The 19,127-nt window shown below is 39.9% G+C and overlaps 1 protein-coding gene across 7 annotated transcripts in view; it reads right to left on the reverse strand.

Annotated features, from left to right (window-relative positions):
- LOC133456836 (microphthalmia-associated transcription factor-like) overlaps positions 1-19,127 on the reverse strand; it is a 33,350-nt gene continuing 14,223 nt past the window's right edge. Inside the window, exons 2-11 of one of the 7 annotated variants that reach the window (XM_061735467.1) lie at positions 18,283-18,526; positions 17,708-17,749; positions 8,772-8,987; positions 8,577-8,672; positions 8,201-8,318; positions 7,858-7,950; positions 7,595-7,648; positions 7,413-7,488; positions 5,984-6,131; positions 1-3,777 (exon numbers count right to left, since the gene is read on the reverse strand). In XM_061735467.1, coding sequence (XP_061591451.1) covers positions 3,382-3,777; positions 5,984-6,131; positions 7,413-7,488; positions 7,595-7,648; positions 7,858-7,950; positions 8,201-8,318; positions 8,577-8,672; positions 8,772-8,987; positions 17,708-17,749; positions 18,283-18,526 — 1,483 coding nt within the window. In that variant the 3' untranslated portion in view covers positions 1-3,381. Of the gene's footprint in view, positions 3,778-5,983; positions 6,132-7,412; positions 7,489-7,594; positions 7,652-7,857; positions 7,951-8,200; positions 8,319-8,576; positions 8,673-8,771; positions 8,988-17,707; positions 17,750-17,788; positions 17,865-18,282; positions 18,527-19,127 lie in introns of those variants that run through there. The other 6 variants (XM_061735466.1, XM_061735471.1, XM_061735469.1 and 3 more) reach the window with 6 other exon arrangements.

Consider the following 19,127-nt stretch of genomic DNA (forward strand, 5'->3'; position numbering starts at 1 on the left):
TTCACATAAATCTTTTAATATTTTCTAACAAGACAGTTTCACCATTGAATACCAAAGAGCTGGCGTTCAACTATCTGAAAACAGTGGGTACACTCTTACCACATTCATCTCTTACAAACGGCAACAATAAAAACAGTCGCAAAATTGCAGAAGAACATCGTTGTCTACGAACCACAGGAATGAGAATCGACAAGCAAGGTTAAAAAACTGAGCCAACACCTTTCTCCATTATTGTTTTACCAATATAGTGTCATAGTAGAAGTGCTGCCACCGTGCGTGACGATATTAACCTTTCGAAACCGGTCACATTTTAAGGTTATTTTGATCCACCTGATCTGGGTTCAGTCAAAATATGTGCCAGGCTTTTGTGTGCGTGTGTGTGTGGTTGTTTTTTACACTGTACCTGCAGGCTCACGCGTCGCATTTTCCTTAAGCTTCCACCTGCATCTCATGGACTACAACACTGTGAGATGTGGGTATAAACCAGTTCCATATATATCTTTTTTGTGCTGCTATTTCTTCCTTGAACTACCTTTATAAGCATACAAGAATGAACATTCAAAATATCAGTGTTTTGCTCAGAGCCATCTCGCCCCGTTGTGCTTTCAACGAGGCACGGAGAAAAACAGTTAAAGCATGGCCATTTACATCCTCGTATTGTCACCAATTTTGGCACACATTTGGCAGTTACAACTGTGAACTACATTCATACCAGTCTCAGAAGAACTCAGTACAACTTTGGGAAAGTATAAAATGTACTGCTACAGAGCATACAGTTATCCAAAGTGTTCAGTACTAAATTAATAAATATTATATCAAAGAATGAAATGAATAAAAGAGTACAGCACGTGATTATGGGTAAACTTGTGTTGTGGCTCTTTCATGCAGCACTCAGACAAAATAAAGCTTTGGGTTGCTGAAGCGAGCATGTTAACATGCTTTTGATTCATATCAAACTAATACTAACGATGTTAGTACTAATACTGCTGTGGCTTAGAGAATTTCAAAAGAGGGAACTGAGCAACTCCACCTCCAACTATTCAGCTATCAATAGTTGGAATTGAGTTCACACTACAAGTTTATTTTAAATGATTTGATGTTACCGGGGGAGCCACATTCTTTCTGCCCACATTTACTCTGTCACTGCCAATCTGGCTGGCAAGTGGTGGCTGGCAACAACATTTTATGCCTGTAAGTGAAAATGAAAAAAAAAAAAGACTAACAATACCACTTCTGGCCACAGGGGGGAAGCATTTTTTCAAAATGTTCTTAATGCCCCCATGTGGTCGGAAGTGGTATTGGTGCATAGAGTGGCAGTAAAGGCACTTGGAAATAAAACAGACTTGACATTTTCTGGAATTATGTGTTGATTAGTAAAACGGTTACAACAAAAATAAGTTAAATCCTTTACACATTTATTGGATTTTCCCATACAATCTAATACATTTTAGGATTACTTGTCTTATTTAATACTGAACACTTTGGGATTCCACTTTATGGATATCTTGTGGTTTATAAGATTGAAAAGGTTTATAATTACCTCATTCTGAAAAAGGCTGTTTCCTGCTACTCTCTAAGTGACCTTGGCACCTTGACAGTTAATCTAAGAAGCACCAAACACGATTATTGACATCAACAAAATACTGCATCACTTCTCGTACATCACCAGGGTAACAAAAGCAACTGTAAGGCACTTAAATGAAAAAGGTAATGACTTTACACCATCTCTAACCACTCCACATGAGAGATCACATTTTCAATACATGCTGATGTGATTACTGACACAACTCTATCCATTGCATAGTTTGACATACAGTATGTGCTATAGCAGGGATCTCAGCAGTTATTAAGGAACATGCTACAACTGTTGCAAACTGCGGAAATATACAGCAACTGCGTACCTTAAAGAATCTACAGTCTCATAAAATATTGCATGTGCAGTTCACAAGCCAAATACAACAGATTAGTATGCCTTGATTTAAAAAAAAAAAAAAAAAAGAAAAAAAAAGGCTAACAAACCACATTTCAGTTCATTCCAGTGTTTTGACAACATCCTACATCAGTCTCCTTATAGTCCTTGGCATTGTATATTTCACATTACAAAAAAAACCCCTGAAGGTTAGCTGTTTCTTAAATGGTATAAAAATAATAATTTAAAAAAAGAAATCAGTGGACTGTTAAAAAAAAAAAAAAAAAACAACAAGGAGAGCAACACCTGCAGCGTTGCAGCTTACCGTGTGCTGAGAGTTTCACCATCTCCATCTGCCTGGACATCAGAGCTCAATATTAGTTTCATTGTGTAATTGATCAAGCAAATGCCAAAGATTGATAGAATCCTGCACCAATATCCAGATCCAAAGCTTTGAGACTTCATTTCATGTTTTATAAGTGTTTTTTAAGTGTTTCAGTGGTTTTGACAGTGAGGAATGCATCAGTAAAAAAAATCAATATCTTGCTCTTGGAACAATCAGTATTTTGTAATTCAAGGATTTGTGGTGAAAACCTGACGCCTCTGACTTGTAATTGGGCGGTTTCTCATTGTTATACTGAATAAAAAAACTCAAATGTATTAATACCAGTGATGACTTTGAACATTTTGGATATCTTAAAAAGGAGATGCTTTAGTTTTCAGAGTATAAAAAAGGTTTTAATCTCAAGTTTTTTAAACTGGCTTGTTATAAATTATATTATATTGGAAATGTATATATAAAGTCCTGTTTGGATAGATACATAAATAGATCAAATCTACAATTGATTAATATTTGTCAAGCGAGAAATTTCAACTGGAAGACTGACGGAGACTCTGCTAACAGCCAAACATGTGCATAGCAATACAACGATGTGTGCACATCTTCATAAGGCAATGGCACATTCAAGTTTAATCTAAGACACAAAGAGTGTAAAGCACGAGTAATAAATATTTCTTCTCCTATTATTGCTAGTGATTTAAAAAAAAGCAGTGTTTGTCTCACCACAAAATATCTACACTTCTGACCATGATTTATAATTTCCCTAGATTCTTTGGAATCAATAGAAAAACAAACATAATCTAGTCTCTATCCAAAGATAAATGCATATATAGTTGTTGTTTTTTTTTCAAATATATAAACTTCTGTAACTTATTGTCATCAAAGCATTGATTAAAGCAAACAATTTAAAATCAGTCCTTGAAATCAAGGTCGAGAAAATATAAACAATAGAAAAAAACTGAAAAAGATGCAACACATGTAAACACAGGAGGGGAAGGAGGAAAAGAACAAACAAAAAGAACAAACAATGACATGGAGAAAAGCCTCTTCAGCAGCGGGAGTGTGTCAGCCTCCGCGCTTCTAGCACTAGAGGGATTGAAGATGTGGTGGAGGTTTCCTCCGTCGGGGGGGGCTAACAGCCCTGCTCGTTCTCATCCATGCTCACGCTACTTTTACGACTGCTGTCCTTTGAGGCGTCTGGCGAGACGGACGAGAGCAGCGGGTCTCCGCCTCTCACCGGGGAGAGGTTGTCCTCCATGAGGATGTCGTTGAGTTTGGAGCCTGCTTTGCTGTGGACGTGGTAGTGGCCCTCGGGGAAGTTTGAGTGGCCTTCGTTCAGCTCCAGCGTGCTGGGCTGCTCCGGGGTGCAGGCGGGGTGGTGTTGGTGGTGGGGGTGCAGCGAGTACAGGTCCTGGTGACAGTCCTCCAGAGACGGCTCCTGCTTGATGCTCCGCATGGCCAGTTCGCTTGCGCACAGTGTTGAAGACGTGATGGCCAGGCCGTGGGCTCGCGCCTGCATTTCTAATTCCTGCACACACACGCACACACACACGCGCATACGCACACACACACACAGTAAGGTCAGTGGAGAGTTTCATAACAGGTGGAAACTGGTTACCAAAGTTTGGGTTTTAAATCTCCAACTGACCTTAACTGAAACTTTTACTTTGATTTGACTCACAAAAAGCCCCCCTCCCCCAAAACTCCTTCCACCAGGAAACACGCTGTAATACACTGCTCTTTTCTTTTCTTTTTACATGTTTGCATATATATTAATGGTTTATACCAAGTTTGGTAAAACACAAATCCAAAAAAGGGTTGTTTTTTGTGTGTGTGTATGTATGTGTGCATGGGCGTGTGTGTGAGTGTGTTCCCTTCACCAGCCCTCCATATTTTATTGGTCCCTCAAGAAAAGGAAAATAAAAAAATTCTGTCAAAGAGGACTAAGATCACCGAAAGTGGAAAAAGTAGGAAAGAAAAGACAAGACAGTGATGGGTGCAGTTTGGTGAGTGTGTGATGTGTTGGAGTGTGTGTGAATGAATGTTGTGTTTGAGAAACGCTGTAATACACTTGAGCTTCATGCAGAGCTTAAACTCAGAATGGAATATGCACGGTTGCAGCGATGCGCCTCAAGCCCCGCCCTCCCAGCAGAGCGCCTAACTGTGAGCAACATTTAACATCCCACTCGTAACCTGCACATCACTATCAGTACGAGTTGTAAAAAAAAAATCAGGGGGGATGGTGGATTTTATCATATGGGGACAGATAATTTGTGCTGATTACAAATAATATAATATATTACAAATAATAGCACAGACCAAAACACCTGCAGAAATACTGCAGGAATTACATAGCAGCAGTTAAATGCAGCCTTCTGTAAGCTTTTATTCATACATCAAAACACAACAATAAAAACACTTTTCTGAACTTATCAATATGACTCTGTCCTTCACAGGATAAGTAAAATGGATCACTGAAAAAACTCAAAATCTTAACAAGAATATTTGTCTTATTTCTTATTTAAAATGTCTCATTTTAGTAAAAAAATCACATTACACTTAAAACAAGACTTGTCACTGGAAAAAACAACAATTTTCACCTGTTTCAAGTAGATTTTCACTTAAAATAAGTAGAAAAATCTGCCAGTGGAACAAGATTTTTTTTGCTTGTAATAAGAAGATAAATCTTGTCCCACTGGCAGATTTTTCTACTTATTTCAAGTGAAAATGTACTTGAAACAGGTGAAAATTGTCAAATAAGTTATTTTTCTGGTATTATTTTTCTGGTGATGACTCTAAATGTTGAAATAGCAGTAAAACCACATTCATTGATGAAATGACATAAGGGATGGAAAGGGGGGATGGCAGTTTTACAGGGGGGATGATTTTGACTGTTTTTATTTCAGGGGGGATGCCATCCCCCCTCATCCCCCCTCAACTCGAGTACTGATCACTATACATCTGTCTAAGCCAATCAAATACTCAACTACATATTTATTTATAAATGACACTAAGATATTGCTAACAGGTTAAAAATAACAAATAACACTAAAAAAAATAAGAAAACTTCACTATGGTTGTTACTGGGTGTAATTAAAGCTCTGTGAAAACTGAGTATCAAGACTTTCTGTTTGAAGGTGTATCTGCCTTTATTGGCTTGCTTTGCCATCTAGGTCCTTATTTCCAGTGATGAAAAGCAAGTGTTTTTACTACTAACCCTGACTGCCTAACATCTGCAGAGACCTGTATACACATCTGCATCTGTCGCCCAGCTTCTTCCTGCAAGTATGTGTGGACAGAGCGCCCCATCATGGACCAGATTATCTGGAGATGCTCTCACGCACAGAGAAGGTTTTCTCTGCATGCATTCCCTTCGACAGCAATGTGTCGATGTTTTCATAAAGACCAAAACTAACAGATATAATATTCAACCTCCACTGAGAAGAGTTAGACAGATCCTGGTAACTCTCATCTTGTTGCAAGACAGGGGTTGCAATAGATGTCCTCTTTATCAAAATACATGATCTTTGAAGTGTCTTCCCTGAAGCTTGATTTATTCGATAAAAGTGTAATAATGGCAATGTCAGTTGAACTGAGATTAAAAATAGGCCCAGTTCTTTCAAAGTCATTTATTTCTTCCAACACTCCTACACATGGCATTAAATCAAATCAATAACATGGCTCTGATTCCCATCGCTGGCTCCATGCCCACTTGTCCCGTTCGTCGTCCATACCTGTATTCTGAGCATCAGATGTCGGTTGGCATGCTCGAGCTTCTTCTGCCGAGTCTCCAGCTCTTTGGCCCTCTGCTGCTCCCGCTGCAGCTTCCGAATATAGTCCACCGATGCCTTCAGGATAGTGCCTTTGTTCCAGCGCATGTCTCTGAAAATCAAAGCGATACCATTATTCTTTCTTAACTTTCTCGAATCACATGTCTTGAAGTCACAGCCGGCACTCTCTACTCCACAAAAAAGTTAAAGTTAAAGCAGCACAGTCTAGGATTTAAAGGATTCTCAAACCTGAAAATCGGAACAGTTTTCCAAAACAAAGGTTCACGTTTTTGCCACCAACTTTATGCAATGTTATGGAAATGATACCATAGTTGTGAATATTGTGTTTTTAAGCAAACAGATGCCTTGAAATGTCGTGAGAGGCGACGAGGAGGATGATTGAGTGTAAATTATGACTGTTAAGTTAGAAAAACAGGGATCAATGAGGCCACAGAGGTGAGCTTTTTACAGCGATGAAGGCTGCGTTAAAAATGATGCAGCAGGGGTCACCGGGGTCACCGGGGTCACACGCAGTCGTAAGGAAGACCCGGAGCTTACTGAACAATTCTGGTGGAGTAAAATCAATCTTTCAGAGAGAGACTGGGAAGATCCCCGATATGGATCCAGCTTCTCAACAGATCCGGTTAGAGGTATTATGGGTTAAGAGACAGTCCCAGAGTCCTATACGCAGGCCAAATATATTCACTACATATGGATTACCCTTATCTGGATATTACATCTTATCTTTTATACACTTTCAAGTTACTCAAATAATCAATGGCTGGTTTCATATTTAAGTTAACCCCAAAAGGTCTAACAAAAATGTAAATTTATCAGTCACATTAGTTTCCAAGGAAAATGTGGGGGACGTCATCCACAAATATGTCTTCTAAAGTTCAGCCGAAGCTAACACAAGGATTCAACAGGGTCACACAGATCAAGTACGCACTTTCAAACGTTAACAGCACTTTTGGATGAAAACCCCCCTTGTGTGTTTCTTCAGTGTGTCCTTGTTTTGTTGCTTTAGGGAAAAGACAGCAACACAAAGAGGGGGTTTGTGTTCAGAAGTAAGTAATGGTGGACATTACTGACTTCATAGCTTCATCTGAATTTAAAAAAGCTTGAACAAGTCTCCAGAATTTGTCGCTCATGTCTTCGATGTTTATTTTGCGGGTAAATTACAACGGCCACCTACTCCGTCAATGTGAAATATGTGTAGTATGTGGAGATGTAATAGTTTTAAGACCGGCTGTAACCAATATGAGTCCTTTCTTGTTGTATAATCTCTTTGCCCGCAGCTTATTTCTCCAGAATTCCTGGGTTTCTCTGAATCCTGAAGTGTTTTTCGAGGTCCAATTTGAATTAGAAGACTGAATTTTTATAGGTAACTTACGGGTCGTTGGATTTTGGGATCAACGTTCCCAGTTCCTTGATTCGGTCGTTGATGTTAAACCGCCGTCGTCTCTCAACTACAGATGAAACACAGAAAAGACAAGAACTATTTCATGAGACACAATGATGACATTTATTTTCAAGATTTATTTTAAAATAGCGTTGGCCGCTGTTAAGACTCACTCAAATTGTGGTTGTCCTTCTTCTGCCTTTCCTTAGCCATGGCTCTTACCTCAGCTACTGGGAGAAATGTTTTGATCAATAAAATAACAACAGGAGCAGGAAAAGAACAAAAACAGAAAAAAAGAACATACATACATACATACATACATACATACATATGTATAAATATATACAGCTGTGTATATTTCTATATGTATAAGGCAGGATATCTATATCTCAACAGTATCCATCTACCATTTGTCACTGCTTTCGAGTCAACATACCCACAGGGAACCCATCAGGTCTTTGATAGTTGTCAAATTTGCCGCAGGATCCAGACTTATCCAGCATGTGCATGATGGCCGGGGACTGTGACACTAAGTGATAAATAACATTGTTTATATCACTGAATCAATAAAAATAGCACTGGAAAAAAAGCATTCAGTGTCAAATTCTCAGCGCAGGTGAAATAACGCGTTATTAGCTGGCATGCCTGAAGAGAATATCAATAAAGAGTTTACGTTTTCCAATCCTTCAAGAAGCTGAAGACACGTTATAGTTAATCTCGACACTTTAGACCTCCATAAAAACGTTTAAGGTTTTCTGCAGAGAGATTGTGCTGCTCACCTGAGTATTCCCTTTTGATGTTGGGCAGGTTGGCGGGGCAGGAGTTGCTGATGGGCAGACCCTGCTGGGACATCCCCTGATTACCATACATGTCCATGAGGTTAGCAGACACCGGCATCTGAGGGAACACAGCGAGACACTGCTTAGAAAAAACAGCGTCTGTTATTGGCATCACAGTGAGGGCATAATCAGAGGCCCATGATAGAGTGAGAAAAGGCTGGATGTTGTATCATGCAAACAGTTATCAGGATTTCTGACATCCCCACCCAACTCACTAGTTAAAGTTTAACCAGTGGGGGAAAATGAGTGTTAATGTGTAGAACTATGTTTTAAATCCTTGTATGTTGTGGTGCTTGTTTGCATGCTCAGTGCATACCGGGTTTGCCATCTGAAGTCCCGGGTCCATGAGGCCGAGGATTTCATCACTGTAACTGGACTCCAGACTAATAATGTCGTCAATGACATCATCCATCTGAAAGGACATAAGGATGAATATGTGGAATTATGTTAACTAATGTGAAAAGTAACTGCAGAAACCGTTAGTTTTTTTTAATGAGACCTTAGACCTGACCTCTTTCTCGCAGTTAGAGTTCAGGGTCAGTAAGGCCATAGGGCTGTTGGGGGCGCTGTTGCCCGGCCCTGGCGGCATGCCCCCGTGGTCAGAGGACTGGTTGGGGCAGGGCAGGCTCAACGCCTGGGAGTCGAGCTTTCCAAGGTACCGCTTCACCTGCTGCTGCTGGGAACGCTGGATGTGGTACTTGGTTGGGTTCTCAAGGTGAGTCTGGACCTATTATCGGCAAAAAGAACAGAAAAAATGCAGAGAAACGTTCATAAAAAATATGATATATGATATGGTATAGGATAAATTATGTCACACAAATATTGGTAGGTGTTTTGCTGCTTTTTTTGAAAAACAAAAAAAACAAACATAAATTAGGAACTAACACTTGAGAAGAAATCACTGGATGCCTCGCTCAAACGATGCCATTTTCCCTGACACGTGCTGCCACAAGGCTGTCATTTGTTGGATGAAAGTAACTCTCAATATAGCTCAAAGTCTTTCTTGTCCCTTTAGTTGTTCAAAGCGAACTATTATATCAAAATAGACTGGCTTCAAATCTGACAATAAATCGTGCATTTTTCTTTTGAAACACTGTCGAAAGTTGTGCGTGTCTGACTCCACATTTACGGCTCGCTCCGATTTCCGAAATTAATTCCCAGGCTGCGTTAATGATCCAGAAATGCTTCTGCAGGCATATAAACAAACTTCAGAAATGGTGGTTTTCAGGCATATTAAAAAAAAAAAAAAAAAAAAAAAAAAAAGTAGAACTGCTACAGTACAATCCATATTTTACAAAAAAAGAGAGCTGTTGCGATTCAGCTCACATTTAGGTTATATCCAATTTGAAAGTTTATTTTTAAACTTTAGAATCTCAATTATGTCCTCTGGTGATCCACAATTTCCCTGGTCCAAAAAGTATCAGCACTGCAATATTAAAAATTTAAAAAGCCCATGAAGTCACATGTAATAAATAATAATAAATGAGAAATAAACCTGGTTAATATCATGTTTTTTTTTATTCCTATGTACATTATCCCCAGACATACCTCACATGGGTGGTATCCAAGCATTTCAAGCATAATTTCCTGTTTTAAGCTTCAGGGATTAAAAAAAAAAACATAAAAAAGAAAGAATCTTCTGCGTAACTCCTTTCTGAAAATGCTGTAGCTGCTTCCCTCTCCGTTGCACCAGAAGACTAAGCCTTCTGAGGAGAGACTCATCTTTTAAAAGCCCAGCAAAGTAATTAGCTATGCATGTCAGGCAATCTCAGTTAACACAATGAGCCTTTTCAAATTTGTGTTGTTTTATGTAAAATCTGTATTTACTCTTTTATGGTGTATCACTTGATGTCAGGATGTGGCGGCAACAGTCAGAGCCTTTGTTCTGCAAGGCCACCTCTTCAACTGAGACCTGCCTGGGGCTCTTACTCTGCTCCATCCACTTCTTCACCCATGTGCGGGCTTGGCGTGTGTTCCCAGTTCAGCACAGCACAAAGAATAAAGTCTGTTTCGTTTTGTTTTTTCCATTTCTGCAGCTTACGTCCCTTCATGTTTCCAGATTTCTTTTTTAATTGGCAGAAAATGCGTCTCGAAGCGAATCAACAGCGTTCTCTCGGCTGCTCGGTTTTCTCAAGCTGACGTATTTGTTGTGCAAAAACCCAGAGGATTGGGTTCATTAACAGGTCTGTGGAGGTCACGGGCGCTATAACAGCCCCAAGCAACCTCTAACATTTCTTGTGCCGCCCTGAAAAATCCTTCAGTACTGCGCTTTGGATTTGGAAATCTATATGATTGCCTTATAGATAGAAACAAATGATCATGTGACACAGAAAGCCTTTGAACAAACCATGCTACATTATTGTACTGTTGACAATGCATTTTCAGCCTCATATCTGTGAAAACTGACTGTGAGTACAAACATAGTGCTGGCGTTTGTGTCCGTCTATGAGTGATCATGCAATGTTATGTTTCAATTGTATTTTTTTTAAATCTCCATAGTGCTGAATAGGATTGATGTGAGTAATAGATAATGGAGGGCTGAATGGATAGCACTTGTGACAAATGTCATCTTGTTTGCCGTACAGTTTATACTAAGTAATAATTAGCACAAAATAAAGAGCGGCCACTTTAAAAGGTGCACCTCCAGACTCTAATGCAATCCAACATAAACGCTCCTCCGTTCCTGCAGCCCTGTATTGCTCCCGTATAGATTTCAGACTCAAATAACTGATTTCGTCTCCTCAGATGCAGATTCATCTGGAGATTAATAATTAAGACAGTTTCAGCTACAATCCCCCCAAAAACCAAACAAAAAAATGTGATTTCTACATAAACTTTGACTTTCATTTCAATGCAGACTGTGTGAACCCAAGATATTTCATGTTTTGTCTTCTTCATTTCTGTTAACATACAACCATTTTCACAATTCAGGCCAGCAACACGCACTTGGAGAGGCAATTTAGTATTAACAGGTACCTATAACGATTACTTTTCACCAAAGGCTGGCTCGGTGAGGGGGAAAGATGGGCAGAAGGTCTCCACTTTATCAGCAAATAGGTGAGAAAATCAGTCATTGAAATGTTGAAAAACCAAAATATATATATATATATATATATATATATATATATATATATATATATAAGAAGGGGTTTACATATTTGTCCCTCTAGTGCACGATTTCAAAGAATCAGGAGAAATATCAGTGCTTAAAGGAGGTGCAAAGCTACACTGGACACCTACGATCTCTGATCCCTCCCATCATTCACCAATAACGGCTGTAATCACATTGGCAAAAGTTTGGGAAACTTTGGGAAAACCTTGTCAAGAACTACAGCGTGGAGCCACATTCACAAATGGCAATGTCCAAAAATAAAGCCCAGTCCTGACCTAGTCCAGAGACATAAGGCATCTGGGCTCCGAGGCCTCTGGGATGGATCGGCGCACAGTGGAGTGTGTACTTTGGTCCAGTGAATCACTATCCCAGATATTCTTTTAGAAGAAATGGGTGCTAAGTAAACGAATACACAAAGGACCATAAAGGGTGTCATTAGCAGTAAATCTAAGAACCAGACCGACCTGAGGGCATGTGGTTATATCAGTGATCTTGGCTAAGGTCCTTCACACTTCTGTGACGACGGCATTAATGCAGCAACATACTGAGGTTTTAGAGCTACATACCGGTACATCTTTTTCAGCGACACTGATGCATTTTCTAACAATCATAGTCTGTTCAGTTTACAGAGACGTGGCCGGGGAAGAAGAGGAAATGGGCACCGGACTGACCTGCCTGTATTCCTGACCTGTCACCAGTCAAGAATGTGTGGAGAATTTTGAAATCAAAAAAATGTGACAACAGTCCCGTACTACTCCTACTTCTACTTCTACTCCTACACACCAGAAGATGTGCGAGCAGGGAAAACGGGACAAAATAACAAATGAAACAAATACTTGCTCTCCTCCACGTAAGAATACCTTTTAAGTTGAAAGGAATAGCAACAGTATAAAGTGGTAAAAACTTTACCATCTCAATATTTTTTTGTGTTGCAGGTTTGAAAAGCTTTTTGTTTGTATATCAACACATGAGATGAAATTGGTGAAACAAAACACATCCTTCGGTTTATAGTGAAAAATAAAGGTTTTGTCAACTGTGCTGTTTCCCTTTCTGCATTTTCCATCCTGTTTCGACTTCTTCGGATTTGAAATCGTAACGCAGCTGAGTCACTTTTATGAAATAAGCAAGTGATTTTCCAACAGTGTTGACAACAATTTAACCAAATAATCTGTCTTATAAGGCCACAACTGTTGCAGAGAGGTGCAGTTAGCTGCAGCGTATCGAGCTGTAAAGTGGGAACTGAGTGATGACAATGACATTAATTCAGGGAGGGTTATCAGATTCGCGGTCTGCCTCTTTCCACATCTCAGAACAAAGGCTCTTTCAAGGGCTCTCGTCCATGCACGGATACAGCATAACTGTTTTACGGGGGATGCTCATGTGAGCTACATTAACCAACGGTATATCCTGCAGGTATGTTGTAAATTCTCATCACAAGGCAGTAAAGCCAACATCACAATTACAGTCTTCCATTGACTCATTAAAAGATATAGCAGCCTTTGGGCAAAGTGCTGTGGTTCGTTACTGTTGATCAGTAATAACCTTTTTAAGTCTTTACTTTGTTCTCATCACAGTGCTCTATACTTCTACATTGTCACCTGGCGTTAACTGACAGTATCTTAGGGGCACTTCCATTACTATCAGCTAATCAACCATATATTTTAAAAAGTAAATGTTCTGACGCTTTACATGTCATAAACCATCGTAACGAAAGCATAAATCAGAAGGATGCACTGGAGCCCGGAATGAATGATTAGCTATGGAGGCTTAAATGATGTGTAAACAAAATATCAATATAAGTTAAACATGCCGTTAAAAGGGAAACTGTAACTGAATTAAAAATAAGACTGATAATTCATTTGTCAAAATGTCAAGGTTTTATATTATTCATTAGCATCTATGAGCAAAAGGCATTGCAGAAAATGCCAGGCATTAAATAAGATATACATAAAATAAATAATTTGTCAGTTACAGTTATTAATGGTAACCCAGAGTAATAACAATAATAATACAAATAATTAGGATTTCATTTGTTGTTTTTTTTTGGTGAGTACCTTACATTCTTGAAAGAGTGTACATTTTCTTTGGGGCAAAGTTGTAAGGACTTTTAAGCCTGTTTCAAGCTTGAGCTGCTTCACAAATCGAGCTCAAGAGTCTTTGAAAAATCTTTGATCAAAGTAGGAAAGTAGTTTTATTGTTCCATCATTGCGCCGGCTTCAGGGGCTCTTGTCGTGTCCCGTTACTAAGTTACCGCTGACGGTGTAATCATAACATGCCATGTGCAAATTATCACTGCGATTTCCAAAAATAAATCTGCGCAACCATTTTAAGCTATACTTCCGCATACTTGGATAGTGATAGGTTTATAATGTTGTTGATCCAAAGAAGGTTTACTCTGGGACTTCCGGTGTATTCCTGGCAAACTAATTTGAGCTTAAAATACATTGTACAGTGTGGTAGTTTTAACCAATTCAGTTTATTCAAATACATTTGTGAGCACTTCTGACGTGTTGTGCACATTTCAACTATTTTTTTTATTTATTTTATTATTAGGGGGCAAATATTCACTAGAAAAACAAAAGAATGCTTTATATAAGATTTTTTAAAATTATTTATTGACCTGTGCTTTTCTGTCTCCACACTGCTCTAACTTATCTTTATATGTTTCTTTTTTTTTTTTGTTACTCATCCCAAGAAATGATACCAGGCGCCATCTAAAAATATGGAGAAAAAAAAAAGAACACAGTACAAGGGATTACTGTAGGAGCCCCATACAGCTCCCCTTCAGTCTCACGTACTCACTGTGTCCTAAAATAGAAACAAAGAGGGCATTAAGGCCATTATGTGCACAAGACAAAATATAGAGGTGGCCCAGTTGAGAGAAGTTGTGTAAACCTGTTTTTACAGGACATGTAGATGTTGGGTTTGGCTATAAAAGATCTTGACTCTTGAACGCTACAGTTTCTACCCATATCTAGTCTCAAAATGATTACTCAACTTCTGCTGATATGAAAATTGTTATGTGTAGCTGACTAAAAAGGAGACTTAGTTTTTGAAAACTGAATATCATAATCATGATTATGCAACATTATAGCAGCTAAATGCAGTCTTGTCTTTGTTCTTTGTGTAACGGCTAGCAAAATATGCACTTTGCACTGCTTTCAACCAAATAATTTGTTAAAGAAATGTTGGACTTTGTTTTTTTTTTGTTTTTTTTTTAATATAGCCGATTTAGTTTCAACTAGATGCAAGCATTTGAGCTTTTTTAAGACGGTTCTATCCTCAGGGATTTCCTAAATTATCACACATAATTAGATGATCTCACAGCTCCAAGTGACTTCAGCGGAGGCCCTTAAGGGCCACAGACCTCAGGCTGCAGCATTCTGCTTGTCAATACTGCTTTTGTTTTGATGAAAAATGGTCAAAGACAATTGATTTTTTATGGTTTTTAAGGTGAAAAAAAGGATCCTTTTCATCGTGTGTCTACAGAGTGGAGATGTATATGCAGAAGCAACGTCTAAGGTCACTGTATGCAAAGAGTGCACGAGGAGTCTAGACATGGTGGCGCTAAGCACTGATTCATCCCCGGTTCAGAGTAAAGTTTGATCCATCTCTTATGTTAACCAGTTTTGTGAGAAGAAGCCAGTAAATGAAGACATGGACTGCAGGGGGGGGACCGAACAGCCAACATGGACCTGAACTTTATTTTGCCAAACTTTGCTTAGTGCACTCTTCCCAAAACACACTGTTTGGAAATGTGACATCAACTTCTAACTCACAGCATGTGCAGCCACAGCATACAAGGCGGCTTGTTGTTTCCCAGCTCGTTTTTAGCCAACAAGAGGCCAGAGGGCATCAGCAACATAACCCCGAAAGAGTCAGAAACTCCACAGAAACAAGCACAATGAGTCCAGCTGTACCGGAGGAAGATGCCGGCTAAGTGCACAGTGACAAACACTGATTTGTATTTTTTTTACTTGAATGCTACAGGCATTCCATGATGGTCCTACCAGGATACATTAACAAGACTGCCCCCATTTTCTGCGCAAACTAGAAGAATAGGCCACTTTGTCTCACAGTTAAGCTGCTAACGTGCTTTGCAGAACTTGCAGACAGCAACTGTGATGTTAATGCGAGTGGCAACATCTCAGCAGCTTGTGGCCTTCTCGTTCTCTGACCTATTGTCTTGGCAATATGCACAAGCATGGAAAATTACTAGTCCTAAAATCCTTGTGTCTGATTGGGTTCAAAATGAGTTATACTAGATGATGGTGGTGAGGATCCGTTTAATAAGCTCTTAAATGTACAGCTATCTCTCAGAAAATGACTAATAAAGGAATTGTGATGGAATTAAGCATCAAATTTCACGTTTTTTAACGGAAATAAGTAAATACTAAGCTGTTAAAGGCCTTGTCGTATCTAATGTCAAATACAAATTCAACTTTCTGTTTCATTCTGGTCACGTGCTGCTAGTTGTATAATCCAAAGGAAGCGGTAGTTCAGGGTAGAAGAGTACATTGTTCCTTTCAAGGCACCAAAAATCCTTTGAAAAGAAAAAGGGGGAAAAAAAATATCAAGAAATCACTTTATTTAACCCTTTTAGGAAGTTACACAAATTTCAAAGCTTTGTTTTTTTTCTTCTCTTAAATATGCCATGGAATTAAGGCAGCGGGGGCTAATTACAAGCATTCTTCACTGAATTAGCGTTTGGTGTGTGGTAAGGCTGTGCTCGCCTTTGTCTTGATCCCTAAACTGATCCCATACTTATTCTCCACAAGGTCGGAGGTCACTTGGTTAATTAAGGGTCCAATCAGTCTTTAGATAAACTCATCTGAGCTTAATGTTTGCACTTTCTGAGGTCCAGCAGCTCTGCCTGGTACCCCTGAGCTTTGTGTGGACTCTGCTAATCTATCCACAGACAGGGGAGCAGGTTAACCCAGCTCAGCAGAGCCAGGCTGGAATGGCCTTTTCACTTGAGGACCTCAGTCAAAGAAGAATGCCTGTAAGCTCCGGCCAAAGCAGAGAAATTACTCTAATTTGATGTATTGTACACAGGGTGAGGGTTCAGGGTGGGGGCGTCCTAAACCTCTCAAAGAGCAGCAGATTAGGGAGAGTAAGTAATGTTTATGCTGCATGAGGAGGGTAATGTTTTCAAAGGATATACTGTATTTGTGCCTAGCTGCACTCGATGCCACACACGTCCAGGGTGGTGAAAGCGCTGAGCGAGAATCGGTGAACTCTCCAAATTTGACCACAAATGGATTAAACTCCTCAAAAGATTTCTCAATAACTCACATTTTAACAGCGTGCATCTCAATTGAAACTTGGATTTACTGTTCAGTCAAAGTTGCTCTTTTCCAGTCTCAACATCAGCTCAGGATCTACAGCAGTTTTTTTTTGTTTTTTTTAAAGTGGGAGGTGGGGCTTGCCGCAGGGGCTCCAAACAGTCTTAGGACAGGCTCGCAAAGCAATATTACAACTGTTACAGTGCTTGTTATGAAAAGGGGATCACGGGGAATGGCCTCAATGAGTGGGAGGTAGGTGGTGCTGATCAGGGTTCAGAGATGGAAAAAAATAGCTTGGTGGTCTTCTACAGTCGTCTCCCTCCGTCCCAGAGTCAGAAACAGCAACATTTTACTACTTTGGGTCAATTATAGCATAACCATCAACCATCAAGGAATTAAGGAATTAAACAAAGGGAGATTGGGGGGGAGGTGCCTTTTTTCATGCTTCCTCTGAGGAGAAGTTGACTGTCTTACACGTTGGAGAATAAGAACATGTGAGATCCTACAACAGCTATGATGTCCATGGTAACCATTAAAGTTTGTTTAATGTTGCCTGACTGTTTGACAGCCTACTATTTCAAATGTTGATATCAAATACAAACTAATACAGTCATATATTTCTACAAGTTGCATCTATCTTTTATAGATCCACCTGTGATTACAGTTGCTCCAAAAAACAGCACAAAATAAAAGGTTTTGCTTGATGTTTTGGAAAAATACATAATCCAAAGTTAATGTAGCGCAGAACTATACATGAAGACAGATAGTACTCATGGCTAACTTTACACACAGTGAAACTCCTGAACTTCTTCAAAACGAGGTAAAAATCAGAACGTATGAACAGAAAACTGTGCAGTATTTTGTCAGGAAAACCACTAAATCTTTTTAAGCTCATGTGCAAAACCTTTCAAATCGCCACTCAACACGGTAGCTTTGTCACAGGCAAGTCACCACAAAAAGAAAATGTAGAAAGAAAAAAAAAAAATCATTGGATATGATGAAAAGCAGCAACAGCAGAAGAAAACCTCAGTCCCAGATGAGCACACTCACATTTACACAACACATTCCCGCTGACACTTTAGTCCATCCTTCCTAAGAAAACGCACACAGGAGACAAAAAGGAAAACTTACCAAAATGTCTTCTGGAAATCTACCGTCAAACACAACGTTCTTGAGTTGTACAGAAAATCTTAACAGTCTCCTGTCCCTCAGACTGCCAGGGAATCAAAGCTATGAAAAGATGTGAATGTAGCTGAGCAAATAGGATTAAAGATGGCTAAATCCAAATGGCTGGAAGCACAGCATGCATTAAAGAGGAATTCTCTGAGGAAAGATAATCCCCATATACGCATTTTAACACACCTCACTCACCCCCACATTTTTTTCCTCTTTTTTTTTTTTTTTTTTTTTTTCTTCTTACACAGAATCATAGTAAAACTACGATTGCCTGGCTGTCTACAAACGACTCATCAAAATCTATAAATACGGCTGGACCACTCAGACTGCAGCAGTGACGCATACAACTTCCAGAGATGGAAACTTTGTACAGAAACAGCCTGATAATTAAACTTGCTGCCCGTCCCTCTTCTTCCCTGCGTTCAGCTACCTGCACCGCAGCTGCTTACCTTAAGCACCTCCATTGGCACCTGTGCAGCAGGTGGTAAACTGGCGGGGACACTGACATTGATGGCGGGGGTCTGGGCAGCTGTGGTTTGTGGGTACTGAGAGGACTGCTGCCTCTGCTGCTCCCGCCGCTCCTGCTCCTGGAGCTGCTCCCGCATCAGCTGTTGCCGGAGCAGGATGCGTGATGTCATGGCCGAGGAGCTCAGCGGGGGCTTGGAGGAGCTGCGCTGGTCCGGCGGGCTGCTGCTGCGGAGGGAGGTTGGAGAGGGGGAGAGAGATGGCAGATGAATGATCAGAGAGGGAACGAGACAAAATCAAAAAGGACGGTTTGAAAGGTGAAGGGAAGAGAAAGGATGAGGACGGAGATAGAGGTCAAGCGGGGAAGGCGAGGTCAGGCAAGAAAGAGAGCAGGAAAGACAGGAGAGGATGGAGGGAAGGCTGATGAAAACACGATGAACGAAAGATGGCAGGAAGGATGACTGAAAGGGCAGAGATCAAAAGAAGAGTCTTATTTTTAGCGCTGCAACAATTAATGGACTGACTGACTGGTTGATCAGTTTCATAACATCTGTCATGTTATGAGAGGAAGGAGCGGAAATTGCAACGATTATTTTTCACCTTAACCTTTAGTTTTACAGATGAAACAAGTTCATTTCAATAAGCCAAGTCCCTTCTTTATCAATGCACCCGGTAGGACTACGTGAGGAGCCTTTAACAGTTGCAGATTTCAACATTACAGAAAGAGGAACTCTTAACAAAAGGCTGCTTCAGTTTTCCCACTCTCTTAAATTTAGACGACTACACCCCAGACAGAGTCCTGCAGTCCTAAAATAGAGAGACTCTGCTG

The sequence above is a fragment of the Cololabis saira genome, chromosome 12 (genome assembly GCF_033807715.1).
Source record: "Cololabis saira isolate AMF1-May2022 chromosome 12, fColSai1.1, whole genome shotgun sequence".
NCBI classification, from domain to species: Eukaryota; Metazoa; Chordata; class Actinopteri; order Beloniformes; family Belonidae; genus Cololabis; species Cololabis saira.